The sequence below is a fragment of the Misgurnus anguillicaudatus genome, unplaced genomic scaffold (genome assembly GCF_027580225.2).
Source record: "Misgurnus anguillicaudatus unplaced genomic scaffold, ASM2758022v2 HiC_scaffold_29, whole genome shotgun sequence".
NCBI classification, from domain to species: domain Eukaryota; kingdom Metazoa; phylum Chordata; class Actinopteri; order Cypriniformes; family Cobitidae; genus Misgurnus; species Misgurnus anguillicaudatus.
This window is the reverse complement of record NW_027395279.1, coordinates 11,093,389-11,110,850: the sequence shown is the minus strand read 5'-3', so window position 1 is coordinate 11,110,850 and position 17,462 is coordinate 11,093,389. Positions and strand designations below refer to the sequence as shown.

The window sequence follows — 17,462 nt, the reverse complement described above, 5'->3', positions numbered from 1 at the left end:
CTGCATTTATTATTCTTAGAGACATACATCTTTACAATCAATGAATAAAAAACAAGCACAAAATTCAATATTGTTCAGTAATTTCAGTTAATTTGGTGCATAATAAATCAAAACATCACTAAAGTTGTTGCAAAGATATAATATTTTCAGAAATGCTGCCATTAATGCTTAACATTTCAATGCACAAAATAATGATGTGGGTGGTTTTCAGGGTGTGCTAGGCTGGTACTATGGTTTTATCATCTTGCAGGTGAAGCAATAAAATAGAAAATGTAGAAATCAAAATCATTATTTATAATAATCAGTCATTTCTTCTGTTGTGTAGATGTTGATGTGATTCTGGACAGTCCTGTTCATCCTGTGACTGAGGGAGATAATCTGACTCTACACTGTTTATATCGAGATAAAAAACCCTCTAACATGAGAGCTGAATTTTATAAAGATGGATCATTGGTGCAGAATCAGACTACAGGAGACATAATGATCATCCCTACAGTCTCAAAGTCACATGAGGGTTTCTACTACTGTAAACACCCAGAGAGAGGAGAGTCTCCAAAGAGCTGGATCTCAGTCAGAGGTGAGAGTTTATAGAAATGATCTCAAGTGATTTTGTTTGTTGTTGTTCAGATATCCTGCATGATAACATGTGTTTCAGTTTCAGGTGTTTATCAGGAGATGTTTGATCTCAAGATTTTCCTTTTCCTGCTGGCAGTTTCTCCATATTTGTTAGCAACAGTTGTGCTGGTTATCAAATGCTACAGATTGAGAAGTAAAACATCTGTCTGAGGATGTTTATTAGATTACTTATATTTGATTATTTTACTGAAATTCATCAAATGAGTTTATATAGTCACTATCACTGGATGTAGCTGGAATATATGTGACCAGTCACGGAAAGTAGGGACACAAGTCGGATCTGGGGCATTTTGAGTTATTCGTAGATTCTGAAAGTGCAGATTCTAAGCTTTCCAACGATGTGTAACACATGGAAATCTGATAAGATTTGGAGAAGTTGTGGCCATTTGAATGTAACACATTCAAGAAAGAGAATGCTGAGAAATTTGAGAAAGAAAAAAGTTAACACTTTCCCTTTTCCCTGGCTGGAGAGACAATAGGGCTCATTTACATCTCATTTAGCTAAGCCATTCCCCCTGTAAAGCCGTTTTGAGATACAGAGGTTCTACCATCATATGTAGTATTTTATTACAGAAGTCCGAATGACAAAATGCAAAAATAAACAGGACTTTTAACGTTACCTTTGCGGGGATCACAAGTCGAATCCAGTCTGTTTCAGATGTGTGAATCATCCAATGATTTTTGTCCACAAATGCGTATAATCCGTGAAATATAGATATATAGTCTATTTCGCATGAACTTCTGGTAATACAATATAATATACAATCGGAGGACTATTTACATCGTAACATGTAAGGGTATATCAGATTACACTCCGGTGTTTACGTTCCGTTAAACACATGAACCCGCCTTCAAAGTTTGTATTTAAAATAATAGATAATCCAAAAAACAGCACCGTCGAAAACGTGAAGTCCTTAAGAGATGTTACCAATCGCTCGCTCGTTCCTCCATCAGCCAATGACTTCATGGAAAATATTGATAGACAAAACATGTAGCCAATTATATAAAGAATACAACGATCTCTGTGTATGGCTCTGCTTCTGTGTGTTTGGACAAATAACAGTCAGCCGCATCACTGACTTTATGGGGCGCCGCAGTCGGATGACGTCAGAGTACCGCGAGAGCGAGTCGAGATTAAACTACTCCGTAAGATTTCTTAAAGAGCTCTCGCGGTACTTTGACGTCATTCGACTGCGGCGCCCCATAAAGTCAGTGACGCGGCTGACGTACATGCGGTTGACTGTTATTTGTTCCGCCCCAGCTTCTTTTATATTTCTTTTGTTTTGTGCGCCCGAGCTTCATTTACAGTCTGGGGAGACGCACGCTATAAGTTTGAAAAAAATAAATAAAACTCAGCAAACATGTCTAAGGGACAGAGCAGCCACGTCACTACAGTCACGTGACTTCACGCTCGAGCCGGAAGAGAAGACAATGCTGAATAAAGTCGTAATTCTTGCTATTTTTGGACCAAACTGTATTTTCGATGCATCAACACAATTTTACTGACCCACTGATGTCACATGGACTACTTTGATAATGTTTTTATTACCTTTCTGGACATGGAAACCGTACATAGATTTTCAATGGAGGAGACAGAAAGCTCTCGGACTAAATCTAATGTTAAAACATCTTAAACTGTGTTCCGAAGATGAATGGAGGTCTTCCGAGTTTAGAACGACATAATGGTAAGTCATTAATGACATTATTTTCAGTTTTGGGCGAACTATCCTTATTCAGTAGTCACGCTGTTCCCTTTGGGGGCGGAGGCGAAAACACAAGCTTATACAGTATGTAAATATACACACAGACAATGACGCCCCCCGCTGCACGCTAGAATCTCCGGAAAACAAGCCTATTTTAACCGCAAAATGTACGCTTTTAAATATACATAAACTGCTATCTCAAACATGGAGAGGCTTCTTTGTGATCTCAACTAACAGATTCTGCAATAAAACGAAAATCACAAATTTTGAAAAAAAAACTTTGTTTCTCATTTTCTCGAAACTTGTGCTGCCGACTTGTGTCCCTGGTTTCCGTGACGGGTCACATATACGGATAAAATAATGTTGATGTAGGAAATTATTCTAAATGTTGGATGAGTTGTGTTCATCATTTCACAGTTATGTTCCTCTCTTTCTGTATGCACAGATGTATGCTTTATATTTAGTTGTTTAAATATGTTCCAGTCTGACAGCTTATTCTGTTGAGTCTCTGTTTTTTCAATGTTTATTCTTCATCTCCTTAAACATCTGCCTCTGCCATGTTCAGCTTGCTAACTAAGGGATTTGTCAGCCATTTTTCTTTATAAAGTAACTTTTAAACAATATGCATACAGAATAAAAAGCGCTTTACAGAATAAATGTCTCTCTCTTTCTCTTTTTTCATTTAGATACACATACTGTATACATATACTAACACATACATGACTTTTGTAGTCTGTTTTCTAGTTAGGTTGATATTTTAGCCAATTTCTGCTGATCATTAGTAATAAACTAGTTCAAAGGAGTCACTTGAATGAAATGTTTCTTATGATCTTGAAAATCTTTTAATCTAAAGGTATTTACATTTTTTTTATTAATGTGGTAGACAAAAATATACATTTCATTATTCAGAAAACTAAAATTGTATTATTATAAATCCTCTTGAAATTAATGACTTTGACGGAAAAAAAGAAAAGCAGGTGCATGATGAGAGTTGTAGTCCTTGGCCCGGTTGCATAAAGCACCTTAAGTTTTTTCCTTAAGTGTGACACTTAAGGGGTAAATTCCCCTTAACTTCTGTAAGATAATAATTAAAGAGTTTTGCATATAATCCCTTAAACGGTTCTCTTAGGTAAGGGTAATCTTTAAGTGTTTTAAGACAGTGACCCCGGTTTGTTGTTATAAAATACTATCGTTGCCATGGAGACACAACAGAAAAAACGTAAGGGTTTTTCTGCAACACCCTTAAGTTAAAAGGAAACAACTTAAGGGAAAATTACACTTAAGGTGCTTTATGCAACCGGGCCCTTACCTTCATTGTTGACAGGAATTGATCTGACAGGACTTGCATATCATATTCAAGGATGACATCACAAAATCAAAGTTTTAAATCCATTACATTTATAATCTAAGCTCATAGACAGAAGCAACAGAACAGAGGTGTGTGTGCTAGATGCCTCTAGTGCTGCTTCCACATATGCTGTGCTGTGCAGATCTATTGGCTTTTGACATCAAGTATTGTGAAAGCAACACAATACTTTTGATTTCACACACCAATCGTTTTGCATGGTGCTACATGAAGTCAAACACACCTAAAAGTGGAAACTGAAGATAACCTTTGGCCTGTTGCACAAAGCTGGTTTCAGTGGTTACCCCGGTAAGTTTGGGTTTAGTTAACTTGCGCTACACGGCTAACCTGCTCTGGAGGTTTTATTCTGGTTAAGAGATTGCAAATTCCAAACTGTACCAATCAGCTATGAGCATATAGTGATGTAAGTCTGATGCATGACACCGCTATCCCTTTAGTGTTAACAAAAAAAGCACTACGGGCAGTGCTTTAAGTGGCCCAAAAGAGGTGCCGGTTAATTTTCTGCTGACTCGACTCCTATATTAAAGGGGTTTATATACAGCAGTCAACAGACGACCTTGTAAAATATTAAATCCTTTAATAAGTTTGTGGATTTGTTTGAGCTGGAAATAGCTACTGAACATAAATAAAATGTGCAAAAGGATTTTGAAAAAATACCCTTAGAAAGAGCTATTGAACATAAATAAAATGTGCAAAAGGTATGTAAGTAACATTTTCAACATAGTTAAATGCGAAAACTAGTTGTTCAGATAGAAAGAGCTTGAAAAAAAACTTTAAAATGACACCAAGACCATGTCTATGGGTTTAAGAATAACAAAATACTGGCCATTTGAAACTCAAAAGTCATCACTTTATTTTGTCCCATTGTTTTCCATTTTGCGGATGGTAAAACTGTGCGCGTCATTCAAATTCATTGAAATTTTGTTCACTTGTTTGTTCGCAATTAAACTAAATGTATATAACAAGTATATTACAATTTCAAGAATGTTTTTACTCCGCACATCGCCTGAGGAAATCCGAAGTTGCGTCAAGAGGAACCAAACTGACAGAGATTGTCATGTACCTACAAAAGGGTATTGGATAAAGCTTGCGTCTGACCTGCAGTGATAACATTCTGGCTTGGTGGGATGTCAGCCAGCGAATCCTCTGATTCTGACCTTGTTCTTTTACTACTCAGAGTCTAAAACCAGGAGGGCATATTAAGTGTTCATTTTATTTTCATTTTAACAGAGCAGTTATGGCTGCGCATTTCACACACAAACACACCCCTCTCCAAAGTTGTTCACGCATGCGCTTTTAACTTGTAAAACTCAAGGGTGTATGGGTAATGTAGTCTCTGCTCTCGGTGGGAAGAATTAGGAAGCGTGCATTGTGAAGGGCATTCTGAAAAGCGGCAGCGCAGCCAAAGGATTAAATTAAACATCTGATTTAAACAGATGGTCAAATGTGCATTCCGGTACGCTAAAAGCACGTTCTAGGTGCACAAAGAGGTTGTACGCTTGAGCTATATTTTGAAGTGGCGGTACTGAGTACCAGCGCGTACAGCCCACTTAAAGCACTGACTTTGGGTTAAATGGCATAATCATACATTTTACTTTAACATGCACACAAGGACAATAAAGACAACATTGGAATTACTCAACATTTTAAATGATGCTTAAAAATTAAAGGCGGAGTCCATGATGTTTTAAAAACGCGTTGGAAAAGGAGACGGGCCGACTACCAAAACACACTTATAGCCAATCAAATCAAATCAAATGCCGGGTTGCGTATGTGTGGGGTGGGTCTATCAACAGAAGGTCCAGATTCTATTGGGGTAGGGGCGTGTTTGTTTGGGTGATTTCAAATATCAACATTGGCTTTCAAACATCGTGGACTCCGCCTTTAATGCATTTTTATCTTTTTTTTTTTCGGGTTGCATACAGTAATTTTATAAAACTTTATATAAAGGCTTTTTTATTATAATCATTTTTTTTTTGACTCCTCAATATCTTTGCTGTGTCATTATTTCTGCACTGTTTTGTCCCCGTGTTATTATTAAAAACTTTGTTTTAGTAATATTTAATAATTACATTAAATATGTTGGTTATGACTGAGCTGAGTTGGTTATGACTGACTCTATGACTGAGTTTTCAATCAGTTTTATCCTCATTGTAAGACTAAATGTACAGTAAAACTCTTATCAATTTAATATAAGCAAATGTTGTTGCTTTCTGCAATGCACATATGCCTATAAACTGCTTATATTACCGCATTTTACTTTCTTTAATAGAGAATTACTGGCATTGTGGTATTGTGCTGTGTGATCAAACTGCACATTTTAGAGTGGCCTTTTATTATGGCCAGCCTAAGGCACACCTGTGCAATAATCATGCTTGCTGTCTAATCAGCATCTTGATATGCCACACCTGTGAGGTGCATGGATTATCTTGGTGCGGTTCATTTGGGCAGGTGAGAATGCAGCAATCGAACTCAGGTGTGCACCAAAAGAGTACCAAACAAGTGGACCGGGACCTCCTTGAAGAGGTGGTCTCCATACGCTTTCAAACGAACTCTGGAGTGGTTTGTTTGTGGTGAGAACGCGATTCCAGATCGAACAGACCTAACTGCAAAAAGTCTTAACCAGCGGCTTTAGTCAGCTGTGTTGTGCATTATGGAATGAGGAAGTGTTTGTTAAGTTTCTTTTAGCAACGTTAGCACAATAGCAGGTTGCGGACATACCTGGAGTGGATGAATTAGGTCAATGTCATTTTGCTTTAATAAAGATTGCCACTCTCAATAAAAGAACTAAATGCATTGGAATAGTGACAAAATCTGGACAGATATCTAATGGTTTAATGACAAGCAAGCAGAAGCATTATATAGGGTTAATAACACAGTGAGAATGTTAATAATAAGAACTTGTTGGCTTTACAGAAGCTTACAGAAAACTATTTAAGATAGTAATGGTAATATTTTCGGAAGATAAGCATGTCACAATTTTGCAAAAGTAATGCTTGCCGCCTCCTGAAGTGACTTGCGATGCGGCTTCACTATTTTCAGTGCATTAAAACGTTGACTTCAAGTCGCATCCGCGCTTCATTCTGGAAATGAAGAGTTGTCTAAAGTGCTGTAAACAAACTATGTAGTATATAACAACCACAAACTTTCTATGTTGTCTGCTGTATTTTCCTACATTTGTTTACTTGTTGGTCTTGTATGAATTTCCCGCACATTGATTCTCACCAATCGAGAAGCAGTTTAGAAAATGCATTCAAAGACATGTGGCCAATGAGTGATGTGCATGTTATCACATGACTGCATTTTGGTTCGTTTCAACTGGTGCGGACCAAAGCAATCGGTGTGGTGTAAAAAGGAACCAAAACTACTAAAAAAGCTACAATGTATCATGTTTTGCCTTTGGTCCAGACCAAATGAACCGAACTACAGATGTGAAAGCACCGTAAGATCTTTGATTTCAGCTCATGAAAAATTTGGGAAAAAACTAAACTGATGCGTTTATAATGTTAGTCAGTCTAAATGTACAGTAAAAGATTATGCAAGTACTGGGACATATTAACACATAACAGAAGTGGTTGTTTTTGTCAAGACACATCCTGTTATCATTTATTATCTCACACACATCAAAAGACACTTTTGTTTATTCATTATGTCCTATGCAATGTTCACTTTATATAATATCGAGTTTTCAGTAAAACATTACCAAACTTCTTACTCTCACAATGAGTTAGATTGCAGTTAGATTGTTTATAAGTGATATGTCCTCCAAGTATTATAAAGATACTCATTTCAACATACTATGAATTGGGACATTAATTCTAGCTTTAAAATACTATTTAGAACAGATGGTATGCAAAGTTGGAGGCAGGGTATGTACATGGTGTCATAGAGGAAGTGTTGAGTGTTTATCACAGTGTGAAGTGTCTTAAGTGTCAGTCATCATCAGTATGGAGTTGATTTCTCTTCCTCTAGTTCTCTGTGAGTATTATGATTTAAATGATGCTGGATGGATTTTAGATTTTTTTTATAGAAAGACCACAGTGTGTTGAAGTCAACAATGCTTATTCCAAATAGTTTTGTTTCACGGGTTTACCACAAGGTTGTCACCCTTGTTATATATCATGTATAAAAAATGATTGTCGTAGTGCATGTAAAAAATATGCAGCATTTTTGTCAAATCAGCATATATTATTTTATGTTACTTTAACTTAAAAAAAAATGAGTAAAACTATTTCAACTTTGTTTTTATAAGTTATGTCAACTTTTCAAAAGCCCAAACTTAAAGGTTGAATTGACTTGCAAAACCAAGTTTTTTTAACTTCATGCTGCATTTTTCTTTTTACAGTGTATAGGCATAATTATTAAAAATGCAGATGATGTGCAAAGAGTTTTGTTGTACCATTAAACAATAGGATTAAAATTACGTGAATGCTCTAATCTATATGATGGGTTAGGAAGCTGAAGACATATAAACATTGCTGCATTTGAGCACTTGTGAAATAAGTAAGTATGTTACAGTAAAGAATCGACTGAATGCAATTCTTCATTTTACATGAAATGCAATTTGTAAACATGCAGCTACAGTGGGCTTAACAAAATAGTAGCAATAAAGCAAAATGCACAGCTCAAGAAAGGCCAAAAAAGCAAACACAATGTCTGAGATGCGGTGACACAAAATACCCAACAGTTCCCAGCAAAGGATGCAATATGCAATCGTTGTCATATAGGGATATTATGCAAAGGTTTGCAAAACGAGGTAAATGCTGTGACTGATGAGACAAATAAGGAAGTTGCATTTCTTATTTCATTGACAGCTGATGTAGCTGAATGTCCATGGATGATAAAATTGTACTGTGTACTTAATAAAATAAGATATCAGTGTTTCTGCTACACTCTCAGAAATAAAGGTACAAAAGTTGTCACTGAGACAGTTCCCTTTCAAAAAGGTACACCTTGTACCCAAAGAGTGCATATTATTACTTCAAAGGTAGATGTTGGCAGTTCAAAGATACATATTTGTACCTAAATGGTACATATTAGGACCTTTTTTAAAGGGTACTGCCCCAGTGACAGCTTTGTACCTTTATTTTTAACAGTGTAGGATTTTGTGTACGTGGGGCTGAATTACATCACACACTATTTCATATATTCGTGACATCATAACCTAGTTTTTGAGTTGCAATTAGTTGAAGCAAATGTATCAGTTGGGTGCAAGAAATTTCAGCAAAGAATGTCTTCTTAAGGAAATTGAAGACATAATGCATGCACCAAGATTATCACTTTTAAGTCTTTTTATGAAATCAGTGTTTTTCTTTTGTAGTGTAGTTTAGTTTGGTTATCTTACATTGTCAAACAGGAATAGGTTGAATTCTGTCGTAATACTGCATTATCTTTTATTTTCATAGTAAAAGTTTTTTTTTTTGTGTTATTTGTATTGTTAAAAATGAATCTACAGTAAAATAAAGTGAACAAGCACAGAGGGTCTTACTGATGCAATCTGAAATTTTGTTATTAAAGGGGCCATGACGTGAAAATGTTAGCATTGCCACTTTGTAGGTTTGAGCAAAAATGTGTCGTTTTGGGTGTGTCTTTTAAAATGCAAATGAGCTGATGAAGTGCAAACACTGATCACAATGATGGTGGTTTGTTGTAATTCAAACTCAATTGTGCTGTGAATAATTTTTTCTCTCTTTCTTTCTCTCTGCACTAAATGGCAGTGCTGTGGTTGGATAGTGTACATTAAGGGGGCGGAATTATTCTAATAAGATATCCTTATGGCATCATAAGGAAAGCCAAATTTCAATGACCTATTTTTGCTCACACCTACAAAGTGGCAATGCTAACATTTTCACGCCATGGCCCCATTTAAATTAATTTACAATTTATAAATTTTAGGATCACAATAAAAGGGAATGTAGAGACCGTACAATGTCTTGTTATTCACTAAAGGCATCTCTTTAATTTTATTGCTTGTGTGAATTGGTGGGCGGGCTTAAGAGGCAAAAATGTAGAAGTAGGTGTTGAAAACCTGACATTAAGGGGCCTATTTTAACGATCTAAGCGCATTGTCTAAAGCGCACAGCGCAACATCTAAATGGGCGTGTCCGAATCCACTTTTGCTAATTTAACGACGGGAAAAATCTTTTTGCGCCGAGCGCATGGTCGAAAAGGGTAGGTCCTATTGTAATGGGAGTATTTTGGGCGTAACGTGCAGTAAACCAATGAGAGTCACAGCTCTCATCCCCTTTAAAAGCAAGTTGCGCTGGCGCTATGTCTAATCCCTATTTAGATGACGGACTTTGTAAACTGAAAAACTAAGCAGAGAAAGAAGATCCCCAGTTTAAGATTAATGTTAAATAATTGTGTTGTTTTTCCCTTATATTGAAATTGTTATTTTTTTATTAAAACCTTTAAAACCCGTTTTCTTTTAGTCATGGAAGTAAAAACAGGCTTGTAATTGCTTTAAATGTATGGCTATCCAATATCATCAAAAAATAATTTACAAGTATGTAAGATAAGGGTTGTACTCTAAAAATACTTTATTTGTAACAAACAGGAGATAAAGAAATTACAAACGGCTCTCCTCACGTTTCAGCACTTTGGACAGCGTTTTTTTTTAGCAAAGAGTTTTTTTAAGCATTACTTACAAATGTTTCTCATCTCGCCATATCCACAGGTACATCATATACAATAAATCCGTGAGGTAGCATTAAAAAAAAACATTTAAAAACAGACGCATTTGTTTAAAGCAAAGCATTTATTTACTTATCAGGCTGCAGGTAAAGCAGCTCTTTGCGCCTTCTAACGTCTCATAATCAGTCCTCATTTATAAATATGTCCAAGAGACTCAATAATAATCTCTTAAATTCAATCCTTTAATCTTTCATATTTAAAAGCATTTTTGTGCTGCTGCGCATTTATGTACTTTGTGATAAGCAAACCCGCGTTGTCCTCCCGTTTATAGGCGCATATTACTAATGCGCTCTTTAAATAACATAAAACATATTGCGCCATTGACTTTAGACTTTAGACCAGGTTTTTGTTGGTCAATGGCGTAGTCTATTTTAGTTGCCTCAAAATAGCAACGCGCCAACAATGCGCCTGAACACACCTCGTTTTTCAGACCAGAACGCCCATGGGCGCAAAGGGGGCGCAAATGCATTTGCTATTTAAACAACGCGGCGCTAAACGTAAAAATTAGGGTGGAAACTAGCGAAAGACACTTGCGTCGCGCATTGCGCTGCATTGCGCCGGGTGTAAGATAGAGCCCTAAATGTTTTGAGAGCTTGCTTTCAATAAGTGCTGTTTCTGGAGGAAGTTCTAAAAAATTTTATGACACAACAACCTCTTAAAGGTCAAAAGATCAAGGGAAATTTGATTTCTCAATTCATGACCCTTTCTTAACATACACTGTAAAAAATAAATTGTTGGCTCAATGAATTATTTTTTAGTAACTAGTTCCACAGAAATTTTACGTTCACTCAATTTCTGTTTCCAAAGTGTTACCTGGATTGATGTTTTTTAGTTGGCCCAAACTTGACTCAAATATAAAAAAGTATGTTTGCTCAATTAGCTTTATAGTTCATTCAACTAAAATGTTTTAATCAGTTGAATCTTTAAAAACTTACAGCAAAGACTCTGTCAATTAAAATTTAAGTATTCACTCAATGTTTTATGTGTTACTTCAATTAATATTTATTATTTGGGATTTTTTTTAATAACATTTTTAAATTATTTATCAAATAATTTATGCTGGTGTTGTAAACAAAATAATTAACTTCAGTCACATAAAAACAAAAGCTTTTTATTCACTTATTCACTTATCATACAGACTGAACATACAGAATTAAGTCTTCTTTAAATAGAGGGCATAAAACAGTCCAAAAAGCCTCCAAAGTCAGTCAGAACATCTCCAGGGCCATTTAGGAGACTTTCCTCAGCCAGTCCAAGCGGAGACTGTCTCGCTATGTCTCGGGTCTGCCTCTCATATCATCCGCTCTGGTTTAATAAACAGAGGAATATAAACACACACACATACATAAATAACATGTTTAATATAATAAAGTTTGACGGTGAAAGACTTTATTCCCTAAATAACGTTAATGTTAGGCCAAACTTCCCTCAGACATCACACATAATTAAACACTATTGGGCGGTTTTCTCGGACAGGGCTTTTCACTGACTAAAATAACTTACTGACATCTCTTAACATATGAGTGCTATTGTTTTGTCTCAAAATGCACGCCAGTATTGTATTATATAAGGTTTGTTTGTAAAAATGTCCCAATAATAATAAAGACCAAGTTCTAAACTCTGTCCGGTAAACCGGCGCACACACGCACGCACACGGGTATATTTAGAAGTTTTAAGATTGTTATGATATTGGGACTATTTTTCCACTCGCACCTTCAGCTCTGAAGTTCAAATTCGCAGGCAGTACGCAGCCCAGTTATAACAAATGTGAAAGATATGAAATATCATTCAACAGCGATATCATTTAAGTGCAAACCTAAAATATGATTTAAAACATACCGGTAAACCTTTTATTATTAAGTATAAGAAATTAAAATGAATTAAATCACATGTTTAAACGCCACAGAGATATCAGAGCCAGCAGTCGATTTCTGATGGGCTTGCCGAGGCGAGGCTGCGCTGGGCGGGGTGTGAGCGCTTAAGTGTCTGTGATTTTCTGGAGCTCATCTGGAGCTCTTCTCCGTCCGAAAGTGTCCGAGCACATTTTTAAATAGACGCTATCTATATTAACCGACCGCATATTTAAACTTAAAGCACATACATTCACGCCTGAACAACTCTTAAAATTACATTTTGTTACCAAATAACAGTAATATTATGAGCATTTTGTTGTCAGGAAACATAGCTGTCATAAGTCCACATATTGACCAGATTTGTCTTAATTAGTTCAGTCAACATAGCCATTCTGAATGTTGACTGAATTTGGAAATAACCATTCACTTAATGTTTTAAACACAGATTTATCTAGACTTCAAATAATATGTCTACTCAACTAAGCCCCAACAAGAAAATTGGTTTAACTTATATATTTTTGCCCTTCCAACATTTCATTAATTGGATTTTTTACAGTGTACTTTTAAAAAACTAATTATGTATACAATTTTTATATATGGTGGAAAGTGCAAGTGCAGCCTTAAGAAGTGTTGTTGTGTTTTGGATGTTGCCCAACACTACACGCACGCACACACATAATATAAATTGAAGTATTTTACTTTCAGATGGTTTATCAGCTTCATGTTTAAACTAAGTTTTTCTCTTTCTTTCTTTCTTTCTTTCTTTCTTTCTTTCTTTCTTTTTACAGTGCTGATTTTAAACATCCACTCTCGAGAAACTGAAGGTGAATCAATTTTATTTATTTTAAAATATGTTTTTGATTGATTTTATATTTTGTGTTATGCTGTACAAAAATAATAAGTTCCCATAAAATCAAAACTGACAATTCTTATTTTTTACTGAAATGTTGCGTTAATTATAAACAAATAAGTTATCCATGTGGGTCTTTAAAAAAACACATGTGCCCTCAAACTAGCAAAAGAAAATTGCATCGCGCTGCATGGCGCCTGGTGTATGATAGGGCCCGAAGTGTGTTTGACTTGGCATTGCAAGAACCGACAAGCGAATTACATCTAAATACTGATGTAATTTTGCTGATGATTTTGCTTCCTTCTTTGTGAAGAAAACGAAAACTATCAGCAGTCAGTTCTCCGAGCTGCCGCTTCTTGCGCATGCTCAAACCTCTGAGACATGCTCCCTCCCCTCCTTCTCTCTCCTATCTGAAGCGGATGTTTCCAAGGTCTTGGCCTCTAACCATCCAACTACCTTCCAGCTAGATCTGATACCCACCCATCTCCTTCAGGCCATATCTCCGTCAGTTATCCCTGGTCTCACCCACATAATCAATTCATCCCTTTCCACTGGCACCTTCCCCATAGCATTTAAAGAGGCTCGGATAACCCCGCTGATAAAGAAACCTAAACTCAAATGCTATGCTAGAGAACTACAGACCAGTTTCTCTTCTTCCCTTCATTGCCAAGACTCTTGAACGTGTGGTGTTTGACCATCTGTCCTCTTTCTTCACACCAAATAACCTCCTGGATAGCAATCAGTCTGGTTTTAAGAGTGGTCACTCCCCTGAGACTGTGCTGCTTTCAGTCATTGAAGCCCTAAGGCAGGCAAGGGCAGCCTCCAAAAAAATCTGTGTGAATCTTACTGGATCTATCTGCTGCTTTTGACACAGTCAATCACCACATCCTCCTGTTGACCCTCATGGCTATGGATGTCTCTGACACAGCGCTTCTATGGTTCAAGTCGTACCTCTCAGGTACGTCATTTCGGGTATCCTGGAGAGGTAAATGGTAAATGGACTGCATTTATATAGCGCTTTTAACAGACCTATGGCCATCCAAAGCGCTTTACATATTGCCTCACATTCACCCAATCACTCACACTTTCATACACCAACGGCGGTGTCAGCCATCCAGCTCGTCAGGAGCAGCTGGGGTTAGGTGTCTTGACACTTGGTCCAATGGAGCCAGGGATTGAACCACCAACCTTCCGGTTTGTAGACAACCTACATGAACCACTGAGCCACTGCCGCCCCCGGTGATGTCTCCGAACCCCAACATCTCGATACCGGGGTGCCTCAAGGCTCTGTGTTTGGACCTCTGCTCTTTTCGATATACATGACATCCCTGGGTTCTGTCATTCGAAAACACGGCTTTTCCTACCACTGCTATGCGGACGACACTCAACTACACTTGTCGTTCCACCCTGATGATCCCACGGTTTCTACCCACATCTCAGCATGCCTGAGGGAAATCTCACTCTGGATGAAGAATCACCATCTCCAACTTAACCTTGCGAAAACAGAACTGCTTGTCATATCATTTGAACCAAGATTCAGCACACCCTTTCCATTCAGCTAGGTTCCTCAACCATCACATCTTCCAGAATGGCCAAAAACCTGGGAGTGGTCATTGATGATCAGCTTAGCTTCACGGAGCATGTTGCCAGCACCGCTCGCTCTTGTAGATTCATCCTCTACAATATTAGGAAAATTAGACCTTTCTTAGAGCTTCCTATAGCAGCACACATCAAATTTAAAGCTCTGCTCCTGGCCTTTAAAACAACCACTGGGTCAGCACCCCCTTACCTTCACTTGCTTATACAGCCTTATGTACCCTCTCGATCCCTGCGCTCTGTAACAGAATGACGACTTGTGGTGCCATCTCAAAAGGGGAAAAAAGCGTGTACCTTCTCAGGAGCTGTTCCACAACTGTGGAATGATCTGCTGGTAGCGGCACGAACTGCTGACACTGTAGCTGTCTTTTAGAATCTGCAAAAAACTTATCTCCTCCACCATTACCTCACTTCCTAATATAGGACTTACTATCTTTCTCTATTTTCACTTTCTCTTTACCTGTACATTCTTAAAAAAAATTACTAATCCAACCCTTGGCTATGTAAACTATGTTGGACTTGATTATTTCCATTGCACTTATGTGTTGCTGTTCTTGTGTTGCTATAATTGCTTCTATTGTTACCTCAAGCGTCTGCTAAATGACTAAATGGAAATGTTAATGTAATAAAAATGTTTGGATCATATTTTTTCAAACAGCGTAATAATAAACAATGCTTTATATAATAAAAAATACCACTAACTTGTTAGACTGTCTAAAGAGTTGTGTAAATGTAAAGAGAACGTTACAGTTCGGGCACTGCAATCATCAAGTCTGACTTAAAGTATACATGTCCCTTCACAATCCCTACAGATTACATTAAAATATAAAAGAAAGGAAAGAGCAATTATAAAAACGCATCCCAGATCACCCCGCTCTAAGCAGATAAACATGATAGCAGGAAAAAGGGCATGTATAGAAATACCCCATATTATCTTAGAGATATGGGCCCGGTTCCCCAAAACGTTCTTATCGGTAAGTAGTTCTTAACCTATTCCTTAACCTCTCTCTTAACTCTATGGCACGATTCCCAAAACGTTTGTACGCTAAGTATATCTTCTATAAGTCACACTTTCGTAAGATTGGTCTGGACCATTCGTAAGCTCTCTCTTAGCGTTGTTTGAGCGCAAAAAGCTATTGCCGCAGTCTTTAGAAATCAGCGCAGCGCAGTACAAGTCAAACTATGGTATGCTCACAATGATTTTAAGTTATGGACATTTTTAAGACTCATAATAAAATATGTTTGCAATGGATACAGGACTATTTATGCAGTTGACTTTATTTGGTATCAGAACTAATGAATCAAAGACGGCGCCGGTGTTTGTTCCTCATTGAAGTCTGTTCCCTCTATGTTTATAGCGTTTTCATCACGTTACAGTACATTTATAATTTTTTTAGAAAGATTAAAGATTTTAATTGGTTATACTAAAAAGCAATAATATCATGTATTCTATTATACAATTTATTAAATATTTCATATTTGACAGTTTTATGTCTTTTAACCTGTCTTTTTCTTTTCTTTTTTCTCTACTGTTTGTTTTAAAACTGTTATGTTTCCAAATATAATTAATATATATTATACATATAATATGATTCATACTGTAAAAATAATTGACTTACAATCAAGAGCAGTCAAGATACATTACATAAATGCACACATATACATCTCAGTAGCCATTAAAACTTGCAATGTATATAAAGAATAAACGTATAATGTGATAAAAATGCTATAAAAACACTACACTAAAGGGAAACATAGGGGGAACAGACTTCCACACAACACCGGCCGCGTAACTGTTTAGTCCATGCCAATTTTTTTATTCGTCAACCCTTAAACCTTTTGACATTTTGCCTGACGTGGCTAAATAAAAAAATCGCCTTCCAAGACAACTCATTATGGAGCTGCTAGATCTTCTCAGATCATATTCTCTATCTAACTAGGCTGCTTTTTATTGAAAACATTAATGGTAAGCAATACAGCATTAAACAAAAATACTGCAGCTGCTTGCCAATCAATTCTGATTGTTAAAGCAACACTATGTAGTTTTTTTACCTTTAAATAATGTCTCTAAAATTATTTCAGTGATAGAACAACTTTTAACTAGACAAATTGTACTGTTGCTGCAACCTGAGCAGCCTCCTAGCTGCTACAAGCACACTCTGAAAGTGGCGGTGGAGGGTAGAGCACACAGCCCCGCCCCTCCCCCTGCCTGCAGAAGAGTGTCTGATACCAGGCCCTGTTGCGCTTTTCAACCACATGGGGGAGCTGTAAGTCATTTTTACATTGAAACTACATAGTGTTGCTTTAAGTACCTTAACATTCGTATAAAAGTGTGTTACATATTTTTTTTAAGTCAAAACCCATGTCAAGAAGCGGCACAAGTGGCACAACGGGATAAGGAGGGTGGATAAAAAGCGAGGGATACCGGGTTCGTCTACCTGTATTACTGACAATTTGATCATTTAATTAATAGTCTATATTTTACGGATAACTTAAACTATGTTAAAATAAATGTTACTGGAATAATTTGAGTAATGTTCCATTTGTATATAACGTGTTGTCTTTCTTAACGTCGTAATGCACCTTCGCGTGAAGTGGAAAATCGATCCCTGAGTGATCGATTGCAAATAATTCAGCACCTTAACTTGGGACAGCGCCATTGTACGTCGAACTTAGAGGCAGCGTGTTAAGAAGCTTCCTAAGAGACACTTCGGGGAACACACTTAGGAACATCAACAACTTTGGTAAGATATATCTTTTTGAGT

At 36.9% G+C, this 17,462-nt stretch overlaps 1 protein-coding gene across 1 annotated transcript in view; it reads left to right on the top strand.

Moving 5' to 3' along the window:
* The window catches only part of LOC129420922 (Fc receptor-like protein 5), a 51,142-nt gene that overhangs the window by 9,905 nt on the left and 23,775 nt on the right, over window positions 1-17,462 (top strand). The window contains exon 10 of the mRNA XM_073865033.1: window positions 326-577. Coding sequence (XP_073721134.1) covers window positions 326-577 — 252 coding nt within the window. The remainder of the gene's footprint in view (window positions 1-325; window positions 578-17,462) is intronic.